Source organism: Eutrema salsugineum, unplaced genomic scaffold (assembly GCF_000478725.1).
Source record: "Eutrema salsugineum unplaced genomic scaffold, Eutsalg1_0 scaffold_3, whole genome shotgun sequence".
In the NCBI taxonomy this organism is placed as follows: Eukaryota; Viridiplantae; Streptophyta; class Magnoliopsida; order Brassicales; family Brassicaceae; genus Eutrema; species Eutrema salsugineum.
In genome coordinates, this window is record NW_006256756.1 from 12,385,698 (window position 1) to 12,404,490 (window position 18,793).

Here is an 18,793-nt window from a genome sequence, read left to right on the forward strand (position 1 = left end):
GCTGGAATCATCTATCCAATTTCAGATAGTGCTTGGGTGAGTCCTGTGCACGTGGTTCCTAAGAAAAGAGGGGTTACTGTTGTGAAGAATGACAAGGATGAGTTGATTCCGACGCGCACAGTGACTGGACACAGGATGTGCATCGATTACAGGAAGTTGAATGCAGCGACTAGGAAAGATCACTTTCCATTGCCCTTTATTGATCAGATGCTGGAGAGACTTGCAAGCCATCCCTACTACTGCTTCCTCGATGGGTACTCAGGATTTTTCCAGATCCCTATCCACCCAGACGATCAGGAGAAGACCACCTTTACCTGTCCATACGGCACTTTCGTATATCGCCGGATGCCCTTTGGACTCTGTAATGCTCCTGCGACGTTTCAGAGATGTATGATGTCCATCTTCACTGACATGATTGAGGATTTCATGGAGGTCTTTATGGATGATTTCTCAGTCTACGGATCATCTTTTAAGGACTGTCTGGATAATCTCTGCAAGGTTCTGGCTCGCTGTGAAGAGAAACACTTGGTCCTTAACTGGGAAAAGTGTCACTTTATGGTCAGAGATGGGATTGTGCTTGGGCACAAGGTTTCTGCAGCTGGCATCGAAGTGGATTGCGCGAAGATTGACGTCATGACGAGCTTGCCACCACCCGATTCTGCGAAATCGGTTAGAAGTTTTCTGGGTCATGCAGGCTTCTATCGTCGCTTCATCAAAGATTTCAGCAAGATTGCACGCCCTCTTACTGCTCTGCTCTGCAAAGATGCTAAGTTTGAGTTTACAGATGAGTGCCTTGCTGCGTTCGAACAGATCAAGCATGCTCTGATAAGCGCCCCCATTGTGCAGCCTCCTGACTGGAATTTGCCTTTTGAGGTGATGTGTGATGCTAGTGATTTTGCTGTTGGTGCTGTTCTAGGACAGAAGAAGGATAAAAAGCTTCATGCCATCTACTATGCCAGTCGAACTCTGGATGATGCTCAAAGGAATTATGCTACTACTGAGAAAGAGCTGTTGGCTGTGGTCTTTGCTTTTGAGAAATTTCGACCATACCTTGTGGGATCGAAGGTGATTGTGCACACAGACCATTCTGCACTCAAATACTTGATGCAGAAGAAGGATGCGAAGCCTAGGTTACTGCGATGGGTGCTACTCCTTCAGGAATTCGATATTGAGGTCAAAGACAAGAAGGGGGTTGAGAATGGTGTGGCAGATCATCTCTCACGCATCAGGGTTGAAGACGACGTACCCATAGACGATTTCCTGCCAGAAGAGAATGTGTATTATGTGGAAACCAAGTCCCAGAGCAGTTTTGACGAAGAATTGCAGGTTTTTCGAATTGGAGGAGCGTTAGTGACGAGCGACACCACCACTAGTGTCGCGCGTCACCTTTCTCAGGCGAACACAGCGACCTCCCAAATTCGAAACAGACTTCCTGAGACCAGTTCAGCTGCTGTATCCGCTACCCAACGCCCTTGGTATGCTGATATTGCCAATTATCTCGCTGCAGAGGCTGAGCCTGAGAACTTTAAGGGCTATGCAAAGAAGAAGTTCCTGAGAGAGCTGCGAAGATACCACTGGGATGAGCCATATCTGTACAAGCACTGTTCTGATGGGATTTACAGAAGATGCATTGCAGAGTCAGAAGTTCCAGAGGTGCTGTTTCATTGTCATGGATCCGAATATGTTGGACACTTTGCAACATTCAAAACAGTGTCTAAGGTTCTTCAAGCAGGCTTCTGGTGGCCTACCATGTTTCGCGACGCGCATGCTTTCATCTCGCAGTGTGATGCTTGTCAGAGGAGAGGAAAGATCAGCAAAAGACATGAGATGCCACAGAATTTCATCCTTGAGGTTGAGGTATTCGACTACTGGGGTATCGATTTCATGGGTCCTTTTCCCTCTTCTTATGGGAACAAGTACATCCTGGTTGCTGTTGATTATGTCTCAAAGTGGGTCGAAGCCATTGCCAGTCCCACCAACGATTCTTCAGTGGTCCTTAAGATGTTCAAAACCATCATCTTTCCTCGATTTGGAGTGCCTCGAATTGTTATAAGTGATGGTGGTACTCACTTTATTAACAAGATTTTCGAAAAACTCCTAAGGAAGCATGGAGTTCATCATCGAGTTGCCACTCCTTATCACCCTCAGACGAGTGGACAGGTCGAAGTCTCGAATCGTCAGATTAAGGAGATCCTGGAAAAGACAGTGGGTAAAACTCGAAAGGATTGGGCTGCGAAGTTGGACGATGCACTCTGGGCGTACAGGACAGCGTTCAAAACACCTCTAGGCACCACACCTTTCCACCTGCTCTATGGAAAGCCCTGTCACCTTCCAGTGGAGATCGAACACAAGGCAGCCTGGGCGATAAAGCTGATGAATTTCGACATCAAGTCTGCTGCAGAGAGGAGACTGATACAGCTGAATGAGTTGGACGAAATCAGGCACCATGCCTATGAGAATTCGAAGTTGTACAAAGAGAGGACCAAGGCGTATCATGATTCAAAAATACTCTCCAGGCAATTCGAACCGAATGATCAGGTACTTCTGTATAATTCTCGTTTGCAATTGTTTCCTGGTAAACTTCGTTCTCGATGGTCAGGTCCTTTCATAGTCAAAGAGGTTCGCCCCTATGGTGCTATCGTCCTCCTCACACCAGATGGTAGCAGAGAGTTCACAGTCAATGGACAAAGGGTGAAGCACTACTGGGCCAAAGCTGAGATTCCGGATGGACATATCGTGCCTCTGGATGGTGCACCTCCTGCTTGAATCGCCATCAAGTCAAGCTAATGACTTAAAACAAGCGCTTGGTGGAAGGCAATCCACTGGTGAGTCTGTAAATAAGTCATTTGTTTCAGTTGATTTTCGTTTTTCTTTTTCGTGTTTTAGGGGAAACAGGGCTGGTGTCGAGCGACACCATACTTGGTGTCGCCTGTCACTTGATTTTCTACCTTTATTGAAAAAAAAAAAAATTAGGAAATCAGATAACCGGAGTCGAACCAGAAATTCGGATGGATCTGCTGCAATTCGGTACGAGGAGAACAAGTGTCGCACGACACTATCATCAGTGTCGCGCGACACCATCATTGCAGCCAGGTAAGTTCTTCGTTTTTCCTGCGTTTCTCTGTTTCTTTTCTTTTGTTTCACCAACTTCGGACTCGATAACACTGGGGACAGTGTTATTCAAGTCTGGGGGAGGTAGTTGCTGACATTGTGTTTGTTTTTCTTAGAGTCTGTCGTGTCAAAACGTTTTTGAGTCAAAACTTGTTGGAGATTATGATGCTTTTCTTGGAATTATTGTGCTGACCTTTTATCTAAGTGACCAATGCTGCAGATTCAGTCTAGATCCGACTAATGAAAAATCCAAAGGCTGACCAGCTGACTAGAGGCGTCCATGTTTCCAACAGAGTCCACTAACCTGAGCTAAGTTCTGAACTTCACTTTTAACTCGTTGATGTGACTAATGCCTTAGAGCTTGATTCCTCGTTCGTACTTGATCAATGAAAGCCTGTGTGAAATTTAATGTTGGTATTTCTCTCCCTTGTGATGAACTAAGAAAAGAAGAAAGAAAGAAAAAGGGCAAAAAGATTGAGATGATTTTCGCTTAGGAGTGAAGGGCTAGGAATGTTTCCAATGATCCCATTATTTCACTTCTAAGTTGGAATGATCACACAAAGGAAGGAAGTGAGGGGTAGGAATGTTTCCCATGACCCCACTATTCGCTGAAAACCTTTGATACAAGGTAAGGGGACAACTCGGGGACTCGATGGTAAACACCATCAGTACTCGCAGCTTTACTCTTATCGAGTATATGCCATAAAAAAGAAAAAGAAAAAGATGATGAATGTGCGAAAAGAATAAGTCTGGGGGAGAGAAAAAAAATACCAAAGTTTGTATGGCTGATTTGTTTGAGTATAGTACGGGAAAGAGTCTAGAAGGTTGTTGGCATCTGAATCATCAGTGAGATCCAGCGATGAAGGTTTATGGACCATGTTGTGGAATTTTGGACTTAATCTGGAAAGCTGTGAATGTCTACGGAGAAGTACATGGTGGTTCGATTTGGAATGATGAAGCAGTAGTTGAGTTGCAGGGTGATCGGTCAAAAGCGATGTTCCAATGAAAGGTTGAGTCTCTGTGTTTTCAAACTTCTTTCTCTTGTTTGGTGTTCTGTTTGCTTGAGGGCAAGCAAATGCTAAGTCTGGGGGAGTTGATATATCATGGTTTTTATGGTTTTTAACCATGGTATAAGTCCTATTTATAGAGTCTTTTTAGTGTCTTTCGAGTCTTTTGGAGTCTTTTCAGGTCATAGGTACGTTTGGAGCTTAACTGGAGACTTTGGAGCACTTTTGAGCTTAATCAGGATCAAATTCGTCAAGTATGGATTTTGTGCTTTAGTGACGCTCGACACCATGGAGAGTGACGCGCGACACTTGTCAGAGAAATAAGGAAAAGGCGACTTTGTTTCCTATTTGAAGAAGGAGTTGGGCCCAAACGTTTTCAAGGAAGCCCAAAACGTGTCTTAGAGATATATATAGGATTTTTATTCCCTTTTTACGAGGACCTTAGATTTTTGAGAGAGAGATACTCTGAGTTTTTCGGCTTTTGCGATTTCTGAGCTTGGGGAGACAAGTCTGTACTCTGTTCGTTTAGAGAGAAGATTTCGAACCCCCTTTATCTATTTCGATTCAATCTATTGCTTTCTATTCATCATGTTTGTTGTTTCAATAACCATGTCTGAGTAGATCACCTGTTAGGTTTAGGGTTAATTAGGGTTTTCTCTGAATGATCAATTAACTTGCTAGTTAGGGTTCATATCTATTTGTTCTTCATCTTAGGTTGTTCTTAAAGCTAATTCTGGACTGATCACCTAGAACTTAGATCTTAGGTTGCTTAATTGACACGGAAGTGTAATTGAATAACTGGAAAGAACCTGAGTTGAGCAAAGTAACTATTCGCAAAGGAATTTGGTTTAGGAGCTTTGTGAACATATTGAACTTGTGCAATTAAGGCTGGTTTAAATCTGTAGGATTTACAAAGGAATTTGGAATTCTAGGATTTTAACTTAGATAATTCTCACAACGGAAGTTGGTTAATTATAGTTCCGTGTTTCGAGTTCAAGAACTGTGCTTAAACTGAACCCTGACTTGTTAAGTTGATTTGCATTCATTGATCTCCTGAAAATCACCCTAGGCCTATCCTTTATCACATCGAATTTACAACTGTCTTCATCGCTGCTTTATTTATTTCTGTTGCATTGTTTTTTTGTTCTGCATATTTCGACTTAGCGTAACTCTATCTACATAAGGTTTATTGAGTGATTTCTTGTCTCTGTGGTTCGACCCCTACATACTACAACTGCACATCTGTGCTCTTGCAGAGTAGCTTAGGGATTTAACTTGAGCAGATCAAATTGGTTGATCCTCTTTCTTTTTTCTGACCATGAACAAGAGAATCCTTCTTATGATTCTCAAAGATCTTCCTCACAACAAGGTTTGTGTCTCCTTGGCACTTAGAGAGATGCTTGATGTCAGAACTGGTTTCCATGCTCTTGTGCCCAAGCTTGTTTAGGCAAAATTCAATCTCTTGAAGTTCACCATCTGTCCTTCCTCTGTACCATGAAGCGATTTCATTAGCCTCCTTTATCTCTAGTTTGGCAGCCTTGGCATCGATGGATCCTTGAAGGATATCATACTTCTGTCTTGGCTGTTCTTCCTCGAAAGCATCTATCTTCCTTTTTAAAGCCGCAATATCTTGAGAGTGCAGATCTTCCAGCGATTTCACATGGTGAGTGAGGTCATCGATCTTCTTGTACAGGGTAGCTTCCGTAACAACTTGGAAATCAAGATATTGATTCAGCATAGCTCCTAATCGATTCAATTGGAGCCTCAATCGATCAGCCTCAGCGTTTTGGTGCAGAATCTGATGAGGAAGAGGATGAGATGGTCGACAGTTCACCAGGTGCGGCAAATAGGGCTCATCTCGGTGGTGTGGAGGTCGCGAGTCTCCATGGTGGTGGAGCATTTGCTCCAAATTCTCAAGAGAGATGTAGAACAGCTTTGCTCCAAATGTGTTACTTGTCTAATATAAAATTCCAGGTCACATCCATATAGTCTTTATACTCCTTTACCAATTCCTAACCTGCCATGGGTAGATCTGTCTATGGATTTTGTTTTAGGCTTTCCCAAGATCATGAACAAAGACTCCATATTCGTGGTGGTTAATAAGATGGCTCATTTCATCTCTTGTTCAAAGACAAATGATGCCACTCAAATTGCTGATGGGTTCTTGAAGGAAGTATATCCGACTGAGATACAAATTTCTTAAACCACTTCTGGAGGACACTTTTGATGAAACTTGGAGGATGCAAAATTCTTGAGCCACTCTCCACCCTTTTAAGGGCAACGGTTGGTAAAATTTTAAAGAATTGGTCAGACTGTCTTCCCTTTATTGATTTTTCTTATAACTGTGTTACTCACTCCGCCACCAAGTTTTGTCCTTTTAAAGTTAGCTACGGGGTTACGCCTCTCACACCTTTAGATCTTTCACCATTACTCCCATTAGAGTATCCAAATTAAGACAGAGAGAGCAAAGCTTATTGGTTTGAAAGCTACACCAAAAGGTCCAGGAAAACATTGAGAAAAAGATAGATCAATATAAAAGCAAGCTGGTAAAGGAAGGAAGGAACTCACCTTCAAACCAGCAGATTGGATCTGGTTACAGATGAGGCCGTAGAGGTTCCCAAACCAATGGAAGTCTAATCTAGCACCAAGAAGAGATGGACCCTTTAAAATGATCAAGCGCATAAATGACAATGCCTACCACCTTGAGCTGTCAGGTGAGTTTAATATATCATCTAGCTTCAACATCTCTGACTTGGCTCCTTTTCACGCTGATGAACAAGTTCTGAGGTTAGAACCTTCTTAAAAGGAATGGATTGATGAGAAAACAAGATCAGAACAACCTTAAGACTTGGAGATACCCATGATGTATGAGCCCCCAAGGACCTGATCAGGCACAAGAAATATGCGAGAAGGATATAAAAAAAGCTATGCAGACTTTGATGATGCAAGAAAAGCATGAAGATCTTATCAAGACAATGAAGCCTCTAAACATATCAAGCCGCAATCAAGAGGGCAACATAGACATGAAGACAACAAGCCCAAGCAGGAGTCAATAAGTCATTCCTGAAGACTAATCTCTGCCCATCATTGCTCGTGATTTCTTAAGTCCAAAATGACACTATCTTAGAGAGCTCGATCAGCGAGGTAAGAATTGAAATTCGAATTTAAACTATTGACTTTCATTTCCTTGTTTTGCAGGTTTAGTCTTTAGTCCTTTTAATTAATTTTCTTTTAGAATTGTCATAGAATAAGAAATCAAATTTGAATTTAAACTAATGACTTTTATAAGTGTTCTTTTCGTTTAATTTTGGAGTATGTCGTTTAGTACTTTCCTTTTTCTTCTTTGTGTCAACCCTTGAAGGTCAGGCTGAAGGACTATTTGTAAAATCCCAAATGCATCCCTTTTAGTAATGTTTTTACCTATTATCAATAAAGTGAGAACTTTCTTCTTCTTGAAAACCCTAAAACAACAGAGACTTGTGCAGCTGCCCCTTGCCTCTTGTGTTCATGGACTTGTCAAAGCTAGACCAAAAGCTTTGTGGCGTCACTTCAATCTCCCAGTTACTATTTTGATCCATCTTATCCACTAGGTTAAGCAAAGAAAGCCTATAGGCCAGTTGCTTGATCTCCACACTTCTGTTCCCTTCGACTATCTCTTGTCCTCGTAGAGAGGGCCTTTAGGCCAGCAACAAGGATCCGACACATCACTTTAGATCATACCTCGATCTTATATTAATATAGATGCATAATAATTTTAAGGTTTACTCTAGTTTGCAGTTTGAAAAAAAAAATTATGTTATTTTAGCATATTCATCAATTAAAATTTTAAAATAAATAAATAAAACAAGAATATATAATCATTAAGCTTTTTGTTTTATTTAAGGTTTAGGGTACGGTTTCAACTTTTTTATTCTTAATGATTGTATATTTTACATTTTTTTATTTGTTTAATTTAATTTTTAGATTTTATTTTCTATTTAAATATAATATTAAATATCACTTTTTTTAATTAGTTAAAATAAGAGGGGGTGAATGAAGTGGTTCACCTCTAGAGGTGAACCCAAGAATTTTGATTGTTTTAACATCATAGATCATATATGGATTCACTCAAAGTCAAGGATCTTACCCAAGGATTCATCTTTCATCATTATTAATCTTGTTTAGTCAATTACTTTGTCTTACTCTGTTTTTACTCTGTTTTCAATTACATAGTCTTTGCTTAAGTATTGCTTTAGTTAATTGCTTTTTTTTTTGTCTTGCTTTTATAAGTCTTTATCTTAGTCATTAGTTACTGATGTACTCATATTTTAGCCTATTTAAACATGCATTTACTTAGCATGTTGTGTACTTTGCATGCATATTTATGGTACTGAGTTTTCATCCTCATTTAGAATTTAGAGTGTTTACATTTGGTCGTAGAGATTCTTTGTGTGTTTTTTTTTCTTCTTCTTTTAGGTGTCTTTGGTCTATACGGAGACTCATGGGAGCTTGGAGGATGGACTTGAACCAGTGAAAATGTATTTGGAGTCATTAGGATTGCTTTGGAGAGCACGGAGGTCAAGCGAAGAGGCTGGCCGAGAAAGGGGAGGTTCCAACGGCCTTGCTGGTCGATTGAATTGACCGTTGGAATCGACCCGAGGATCCCAAGACTCAAAACCATTGACCAAGAGGTCTATTGAAGCCTGGGAAACCAACGGCCTTGCTGGTCAATTGAATGGACAGTTGGAACGGGCCCAAGGATCCCAAGACCCATAACCATCGACCAGGAGGTTTGCCTGTCAAAGCCTTCAACCCAAACCCATCGGGTCAAGATCCGGCTTGTCTCGGGTTAACCCGGTTAGTAGACCTTTAGTATTGATGTCTCTAGACCTAATTTTCCAAGACATCTTATTTTCTCTTTAAAACACACATCCTTTTGGGAAACAAGAGCTTGTAAACAGATTTCTTTTATTTTGAATGCAATCTAGGATCCTTTTATCCTGAATTTACCTTTTTTATTATCATTAAACATGTCTCTCACTCTTATCTTCATAAATTTTATGGTTTTGAGCATGTTTAGTGAGTAGTCTCTTTTGAATCTATAGGTGAGGTAGATTAGAGTGCTTTTAAGTTTTATCTATTACATTTAGGTAATAGATGCTTGTTTCCCTTCTCTATTTAGAGTTATTAATGTTTGATTAGCTTGAGAAAGTTGATTTAGATCTTTGTAAATTTCACACACAGAAGGTGTTTGATGAAATTCTCCAAAAAGCTAAATAGAGGGTTTGCTTATTTAACCTATGAGAGTAGATGGTTAAAAAAATATTTTGGTTGTATAATCTTGTTAGTAATGTTTGTTTATTACTCTTTTTACAATTGAGAATTTGTTCTTGGTTAGGTTATTAACAAAGTAATTAGTACCATAAGAGTGGATTAGTCTTAATGATACGACCTTCCCAAGGAAATCACACTCTTGATCAGATTTGGCTGATAGATCCTTGACTCCAAATGGATTCACGGAGAAGATGCTAAGGGGTGGGTTGAAACCCGAAGATCCTTAGGCCCAAGCTCGCGGTGAAAGGCTTGAAACAAGGGGGTGACTAAGCTGGCTGATTGGACCCGCGGAAAAAGGATGTTAAGGAGTGAGAACTAAGTTCCCAAAAAATCCTTGAGCCCCTTTAACTACTTGAACGTCCCAACGAGACAACTGGGTGAAGGGTGCGTTAAGTGTAATGGACGACACTTGATAAACCGAAATGATCAAATGGCTAACCACCAAGTAATCAGAAAAAGTTCACGAAGAACAAAAGAAAGAATTCTCTAAGAAATTTTATTAAGGAAAAAGTGAATGAATGAGATTGATAGGCTTGCGGGCCTAGGGTTGTTTTTTAACAAGTTCGTTGGTCCTCCAAAAGTTTTAAATTTATAAAACCCTAGTGTCTGCAAGTGCACAGATGTATGTTGTAGGACTTAGAGTGTCAATCCACAGGGATGATGTCTAATCTGCGAGAAACAACAAACTGGGAAGTAATCAAAGTCATAAACCAATAAAAGGTTTTGGGGTTCTTGGTTAAGATCCTAAACTAAACCTAATCTAACATTCACAAGAAATGCAACGCAGGATGAATTGTTAAAAGAACATCTAAAGCATATCGACTCAAACTAAAGACTCTTAAACTCATAGGTGGCGATTTAGACTTCTTCGGGTTACTCTAATCGATGTATGATGGCATTTCCAATTAGCTTCCGGGCGATTTATCTTCATCTGTTTCTGGGAATCTGCATTGAACTAGAATAGACATATGTATGATTAACCAACTGTCATCACCTTCATCAACTAATCTCTTAGATCTAGCAATTAACTCTCGCTCTCATGGTAAACTTAAGATCATGCATTAGATATTAAATTCGTCTGCCCACATCTTCTCTATAGGTAGCTCTCGACTCCTATAGCAACTATGTTCTTCTGAAGCTAGGTACAATATGATCTGATACAGCACTCTCGTGGCTCTGATCGATCCTAGGCTCAGAGAATAGGTCATGAATCTACTTTATTGCTTTATGAACAACTTAGAAGAGATGAGATCTAGAATATGGCTAAGAACTATAGAAATCCTAATCGATATATATGCTTGTCGATATCTTCAAACAATTTGATTCTCTGGGACTAATCTACATGATGCAATGAATGATAAAAGACATAGAAGAATGCAAAAGAATGAAACAGAAAAGTTAATAAGATAAAAAGGAGAAAGAACAATGGATCTGGGGAAGAATCCCCATCTCCATCGCCTAACCCTAGAAAAACAGAGTTTGGTGGCTCAAAATCTCATTATAGGAGCACACACCTGTTTAGGGCTGCTAAACAAATTATTTATAGGTCCTAAGGTCTTCCAAGTTTCATTTAGGGCTTCTCTGAAGATAAATGGCAAATTGGTTTTTGATGTTGGGCCTTGTGGCTCTGCTTAAGGTCCACCGGGGGTGAGAGTCTTCCAGGGCAGGTAAAACATGTGTTTACCGCGGGTGAGAGTCTTCCGGGACTGGTGAACTGGGTCAACTTGTTCTCCATGTATCTTTTGATTGCACCGTTGGATCTTTGTGATGTAAAGTGCTATGTAAAGCTGGTTGTCTCCTCTTGATTGTCTCCAAATATGAGATGGATCGGACGGTGAGAAAGTCTTTATTTGAGGCTGAAATTCAGACGGTCTGACTCTGAGCTAAAAATGTGGATTTCTTCTATTTTGCATCATTTTCCCTATGTTTCCTGAAAAAAGTCTTGAAACTACAAATACATGGAAATCATAATAAAAGTTCCTAAAACTAAGTAAAACCTTTGAAAAAGTATTTGAAATCAATGGTGAAAAGTGGTCAAAATCAAGGTGTTATCACGACCCCATGTTCGCGTCCTTCAGAATCATTTCACTGTGACATCGCAACGGATATATTGCACAGACTCTAATAATTTGACTTTCCCTAGTTTTCTTTCCGGTTTCAATAAGGTCTTGACATCTTGGAAAAACACTCGGATCAGATCTTCAACCTAGAGAATCAAATAAGACTGACTCGGGTCAAGGTCGTTATGTCCTACCTTTTATCCCTTAAAAATAATTTTGAAGGTGATGAAGAAAAAAAATTTGACAACATTTGAAAATCGAAGAAAACATATTTTTTTTTTAAATCCAAAATTTAAAACCCCCTTTTTAATTTAGAAATTCAAAATCATAAAAGAAGTCTATTATTTTTTTTTTGAAAAAAAAAATTGATTCAAATTTAAACAAGTCCCAAAACGCCTGACCGGTTTGGCTAATCTTACGCTCTGATACCAAATCGAGACACCCTAATCTCGTAAATATAACCTAACTTGAATCACACTCATTTAAGAACTTTTTAAATAGTCACGAACTGACTTAGTATATAGAGAAAAATATTCATCTATTTACATTAACTGAAAAGAGGGAACATTTTAACAAATAAATTCATCTTTAAACCTTGGGAAATAAAATACCATTATAAGATTATTAAAATATTTATTAAAATTTAAATAAAAATAACAAAATACACCTAGGGCTCAAGGACATTACACCACAACGACTGCCACAAATTTTACTCTTTGGTCTCGCTTGGAAAAGAAGAGAGGGGTAAGTATTCAGGGAAAAATACAAAGTGAATGTGTCCTTATGGAGCACACAAGATTCATAAACACATTATATCATATAGTAATACGAGTATTCTTAATATAGACATTGAACCCATACAACATTCGACCTAGAATATAATAACTAATTTTATTATATAATATAATTCTAATATTTTCTAATCAGATAATCACTCAATCGTAGCAATCGCCCTATAGATTGTATAACACATTCCCAAAGAACCTTCGTCACTGGTACTCATTCTCTGCCACCACCCGTTCTGGGCTTGACAAGTTACCGGTGCCACCACCCACGACCATACACTATTGAACCGGCCCTTGACTTGTACTGATCCCACTCATGATGCTCTGATCCTCTTGGCCGCTTGTCTCCAGCTCCAAAATCTGAGCTTCTGATCCTAGTGGTTTGTGAGAATCAAGAAGCTTCATAAACTCAAGGGTATCTCTTCCAAGTACCCATACCCACCATGTTCTTTAGTTAAGGCAACTTGAAGATGATCTTCAGTGTTAAACTTTTAAGAAGCTCATCAGCAAGCTCTTCTATGGATTCTATATTGAATACCTGGCCCTCAATGGTAGATTTCTTCATCATTTCATTCATGTCAAATGTAAGAGATTCTGATCCAAAGTGCAACTCAATCTTGCCTCCTCTCACATCAATCTTCCCTACCCAAAATGAGAGGATCAACATGCTCTTCATCCATTTCAAGCACAGTGAAGTCTGTTGGGACTTCAAATTCACCTATCTTCACAGGAAGATCCTCAAGAAGTCCAATGGGAAGCCTAACTGATATATCCAATGGGAAGCCTAACTGATCTATCAGCAATAACCAAAGATATCCTTGCAGGCTTGTAGGTTGTGAACCCCAACTTCTTTGCAATAGAGAAAGGCATTAAGCTCACTGAAATTCCTAAGTCACACAAGCAGCTTGCAAACTTCAATGTACCAATAGTGCATGCCAATACTCCCTGGATCAGATAGCTTCCTAGGGATTGTCCTCCTCTGAATTATTGCACTACAATCTTGACTTAAGACCATCATTCCTTGTAGTTGTTTTGGCTTGTTTGAAATAGCATCCTTTAAGAATTTCCTAAGCTGAGGAACCATAAGGAATGCTTCTATGATAGGCATGGTGAACTGAGTCTTCTCCAATTGCTTTTCAAAAAAAGCTCTAGCCTTGTCTAAGAGCTGCCTCTTGAACCTTCCTGGAAATGGAAATTTGGGCTGATAAGGTGGTGGTGGCACATATGGTTTCTCAGGCACCATCTCCTTTGCCACACTTTTACCCTTGTCATTCTATACAGCTTCATCAACTAGATCACTCCCTTGATGCACCTCCCCACCAAGTTGCTCATTGTCCTCAATCAGCACATGTCTTTGTTCTCTTTCAGGTAGCTCCTTGCCACTTCTTAGAGTAATGGCATGGAAATACTCTTTTGGGTTTGGTTCAGGCTTCCCAGGGAGTGTTCCTTGCTGTCTAGAAGAAGAAGCTTGATTCTTTTTATCTCTTTGATTTCTTGTTGCTCAACCCTTTGTTGACCCTGAAGTAGATGTTGTAGAACCCCACACAAGTCTGAACCCATCTGCTGATGAACCAGTTGATGCTGTCCCATTTTCTGTTGTCCAAAACCTGGTGGAAACTTGCTTACAGGCGGCTGACTAGTGAAGTTACTCCCCTGGTTTTGCTGAGGTTGCTGAACAAACTGATAGGGCTGCTGAACACATTGCTTCTTGCTCTGAAAGTTCCCCTGAAACTGATTCTTTGGAAAAAAGCTCTGATTCTGAACTTGCTGAGGAGGATACATTTGGTCTCCAGGGTTGGCTACATTGGGGTTTCTATAGCTCAGGTTCTGATTGTAGTTGTTAAACATGTTGAACTTGTTCTAGTTTCTAATGTAGTGGAGTTCCTCCTGAGCTAAGCCATCTTCATTGACATTTTCAAAACATGTGGCTTGGTCATCAAACTCGCCAACAAAGTGGAGTGGCTTCTGTGTAGCCACTAAGACCTTGTCAAGCTTGCTCTGCAGCTCCTTAATGTCTTTCATCATCCTTTGTTCCTAACTTGAGCCTTCTCCTCAATTGTCTCTGTCATAATTCCCTCCATATATGTTATTACTCATAGCCAAGTTCTCTACCAGCTCCATTGCTGCATTGATTTCTTTGGCAAGGAAGTTGCCATCAGAAGCTATATCCAACTGATCCCTGAACTTGGGGAGAGTTCCTCTGTATAAAGTGCTGAGTACAGAAGCTTCAGAGAACCCATGGTGAGGGCACTAGTTTGTATAGCTTCTAAATTTTTCCCATGTTTCCCCAAAGCTCTCATTGTTGTATTGGCTAAAGCTTGAGATTTAATTCATCAACTTGACTGTTCTTGGTGTGGAGAAGAATTTAGAGAGAAAGGTCAGCTTACATTTTTCCCATGTTTGGATTGAACCCCTTGGAGATGAAGATTGGACAAACAAAAAATAACCTTGAACAAAAAGAACAGGTCAGCACTAGGGCGATTTGGAGGCGATCTAGGGCTTAAGGTTTCTCGAGCAAGTAAGGCTTTCCGGCATGGCGGCGCCGGAGCAGAAGGCTCCTCCGCTACTGGAAAACGGAGGGCAGGAGACGGCAAAACATGATGGAGATGGCAAAGAAGCAAAGCGATGAAGGGGATGAAATTTACCTCTGATCGTGGTGTTGGAAGAGGAGGCATCTGCGAAGGAGTTGGCGTTGGAGGCGCGCTCAGATGCTGTAAAGGAGTTGGGGGTAATGGCAGAGGATGATCTGGTCTCGAAGAAAGGACCAACGCAGAAGTGGACAGAAGTGGTGAGAAAGAAAGAGCATTTGGAAAAGTTTGATATGGAGATGGAGGAGGTTGACGGTATTAAGGTTTTCCGTGTTCCATAATCAATCTTAAGTGAACCACCTATGTGGGATGACTGTGTGCTGGGGAAATTCCTCAAAAAAGCTCCTCATGTGGAATCTATCCACATGACAGTGAATCGGATTTGGACGGTAGGAAACAAATCGGCCAAAATAGACGTCTTCATCATTAATGATACGACGGTGAAATTCAGAATCGCGGACAGAGGAATAAGGGACAGAGTACTCAGGAGAAAGATGTGGAACATCAAGGACATTCCCATGCTTGTCTCGAAATGGAGTCCGAATGACGAAGAGGCTCGGCCAGTTTTGAAATTGGTTCCTTTGTGGGTAGTGTTGAAAAACGTTCCTCGCAAGCTATACAATTGGAAGGGATTGAGCTTTCTTGCTAGTCCGTTGGGTACTCCCAAGCAGATTCACCTGGACACAGTTTGGGTGAAACACTTTGATACTGCCAGATTTTCAGTGGAGGTTGATTTAACACAAACTCTGCCAAGGTGCATTGTTTCGAATTAGAGGGCAAGGCGGTGGAGATTCAATAGGAGTTTCCCTGACTACCTCCACACTGCTCAGGTTGTGATGGCTGGGGTCAAGCTGTTGTGGACTGTAAAAGGGAGAAGGTGCTTGTGAGAATCTTGAAATGTGGAGAGGAGTTATCCACTCCGGCGAAACAAGCTACACCTACTGCAGATGGTAGTCGATCGCGAAGCAAAAAGGTGGAGGCGTCGAAAAATGCAGAGACCACTCTGCTTGTCGGGAAAGCAATGACCAATTTACTAGCATCAGTGACAAAACAGAAGGAGAAGCAGTTGACAGAGCAGAGTCTTCTGGTGAGGTAGAGAGCTGACTCGCTTAATTCTAAAGTACTGGTTTTTTATGAGAGGTAGATGCGAAAGGAAACAAACGGGAAAAAAATGGAATGGATATCACCAACAAAGATCTCATGAAAAACAAAAAAGGATGATGTGCAGGAAGTTGAGATTTCCACTGCATCTCGATTTTCTGACCTTATGGTTTATGAGGAGGGGAAAGTGAGGAGAGTGGAGAGAATGTGGATGAGATAGAGAAATAGAAGGAGAAGGGCGAGATTGACGAGAAAGTAGAGGAGTTGGAGGAAGAGAGGGTGGAGGTTTCGTGGATCACCGGCAAAGAAGAGAGCGAATAACAAAAGAAATCATCATAAATGACGGGTTTCTTTTGGAATATTCATGGTTTTAACAAAAGATGTAAACACTTGGTAGTAAAGGACTGGGTGCGGGGAAATGTTTTTTAGTTTGGATGTATGTTGGAAACAAGAGTAAAAGAGACTAGAAGTGCTTCTATAGCTGCTTCGGGTTTTCCAGGATGGTCTTTGGTATCAAATTATGAACATAATCGACTTGGTCGGATTTGGGTATTATGGAATACAGGAGTGAATTTAGTGGTGATTCAAAAGATCATCCAGATGGTTACTTGCTTGATATCACAGGAAGGACAAGATGAGGAGTTCATTTGTTCTTTTATTTATGCGGCTAATTTCGTGTCGGAGGGTCAAGCTTTATGGGCAGAGATAAAGCAATTGTATGATTCGGGGGTTTGTAAAGACAGGAGAATTTGTGGTGATTATAATGAGATTCTGTTTACAGATGATAATTCAAGTCCAGGATCAATGGTTTCAACACAGGTTTCACTTGATTTCCAAGCAGTAACTCAAACCTGTTCGCTGGATGATATAGGAGCTCATGGACCTTGGTTCACTTGGAGCAATAAGAGAAAGGAGAGATTGATTCACAAGAAAATTGGATAGAGTTCTTATAAACGAAGAATGGCTCACACAACACCCGCGATCATACTGCACTTTTGAGGCGGGTGGCTGCTCAGATCATTTGAGGGGGCGCATCTATTTGGACATTGGTTCACATAGCACTAAGCGGCCATTCAAGTTTATAAACCAGATGGCGAATATGCCAGAGTTCATCCCAGCGGTAAAGGAATAATGGGAAAAAACTCCAGAACTTTTTCATTCGACATCAGCAATGCATAGGCTGTCAAAGAAGATGAAGGACCTGAAGCCTAAGCTACGTGAGCTATCTAAAAACAGATTTGGGGATATTTCTAAGCGGGCAAAAGAAGCTTTTGACGATCTTTGTAAGCAACAGGAAGTTGAGACGCAGTTTCTTGAGCGATGGGAACATCTTACTACTTTGGAGGAGGGGTTTCTAAAGCAGCGATCAAAGTTGCACTGGTTGAATGTGGGTGATAAGTGCAACAAGGTCTTATTCAGAGCTGCCTGTACGAGAAGCTCGTAACACAATCAGGGAGATAGTAGACTCGCAGGGGAATGTGTTGCGCGATCACACAGAAACTAAAAGAGAAGCCGAAAACCATTTTTGCGACTTTATGACTCATATTCCGTCGGATTTTCAGGGAGTAGATGTGGAAGTTGTGGAAGATTTTTTGAGACGCAGTGTTTCGAGTGAGGAGAATGAGATGTTAACTCGAGATGCCACTGATGAGGAGGTAAGAACAGTATTCTTTTCAATCCTGAATGATAAGTCTCCAGGTCCAGATGGTTTTACGATGGAGTTTTTTAAAGGGGCCTGGTCAGTTGTTGGGCGAGATGTTGTTGCTGTTCAGTCTTTTTTCGGTTAGGTTTCCTACCAAAGGGAGTGAAATCCACCATACTTGCCCTAATCCCAAAGAAGAGTGATGCTAAAACAATGAAAGATTATCGTCCGATATCCTATTGCAATGTGCTGTATAAGGTCATTTCAAAGATTTTAGCGAATAGATTACAATGTATCCTTCCAGGCATTATATCGCCAAACCAAACTGCTTTCGTAAGTGATCGTCTTCTTGTTGAAAACGTCTTATTAGCTTCTGAGCTTGTACAGGATTATCACAAGGAGAGGGGTACTCCTAGATGTGCGATGATGATAGATATTGCGAAAGCATTTGATACTGTGCAATGAAGTTTGCTTCTAACTGTCTTGGAAGCTCTGGGAATACCTCAAAAATTCATAAGGTGGATCGAAACTTGTATCTCCACAGACTCATTTTCTGTTCAAGTAAATGGCGAGTTGGAGGTTACTTTCAGAGCCGTCGGGGTTTGAGACAAGGCTGTGCACTTTCGCCGTATTTATTTGTCCTCTGCATGAATGTATTATCCTGCATGCTAGATAGAGCACCGGTGACAAAGGGATTTTGTTATCATAAAGATTGTGCAAAGACAAAGCTCACACACTTAAGCTTTACAGATGACATTATGTTTTTTGCGATGGGAAAAAACAATCGATAGAGCATCATTGGGATTTTTGATGATTTTGCTACTACGCGGGATTGAAGATTAGTCTAGAGAAATCAACCATATTCATAGCGGGTTTCTCAGATGAAATCGAGCTTCTATAATAGAAAATTTTCCCTTTGCAATTGGTGAGCTACCGGTTCAGTACCTAGGGCTTCCACTGATGACGAAGAGGATGATGAAAGATGACTATGCACGACTAGTGGCAGAGATCAGGAAGCGTATTGGTAGTTGGACAGTGAGGCACTTATCATATGCGGGTCATCTTCAGCTTTTGGTTTCTGTCATTGCAGGGCTTACAAACTTTTGGATTTCAGCTTTTCCTCTCCCGCGAAACTGTATCAGAGGTTGAATCGTTGTGCAGTGCATTCTTATGGTCAGGCCCCACT

The 18,793-nt window shown here is 40.7% G+C and overlaps 1 protein-coding gene and 1 non-coding gene across 2 annotated transcripts; both read left to right on the plus strand.

Annotated features, from left to right (window-relative positions):
• Positions 1-512: 512 nt before the first annotated feature.
• LOC112085427 lies at positions 513-2,766 on the plus strand. Its single transcript, XM_024154640.1, has 3 exons — positions 513-958; positions 1,508-1,644; positions 1,783-2,766. Exons 1-3 carry the CDS (start codon positions 556-558, stop codon positions 2,764-2,766), a joined length of 1,524 nt encoding a protein of 507 aa, XP_024010408.1. The 5' UTR covers positions 513-555.
• Positions 2,767-14,509: 11,743 nt separating this feature from the next.
• LOC112085815 lies at positions 14,510-14,616 on the plus strand. Its single transcript, XR_002899105.1, has one exon. It is a non-coding gene; the product is annotated as a small nucleolar RNA R71 (small nucleolar RNA).
• The last annotated feature ends 4,177 nt before the right edge of the window (positions 14,617-18,793 follow it).

Excerpts from the sequence above, each read along its gene's own strand:
- LOC112085427 (XM_024154640.1), top strand. The coding sequence starts at position 556 with ATGGTCAGAGATGGGATTGTGCTTGGGCACAAGGTTTCTGCAGCTGGC. Across the intron at positions 959-1,507 it reads TCATGCCATCTACTATGCCA|AGGCTGAGCCTGAGAACTTT; the intron begins GTCGAACTCTGG and ends ATCTCGCTGCAG. Across the intron at positions 1,645-1,782 it reads GATGCATTGCAGAGTCAGAA|TGTGATGCTTGTCAGAGGAG; the intron begins GTTCCAGAGGTG and ends TTCATCTCGCAG.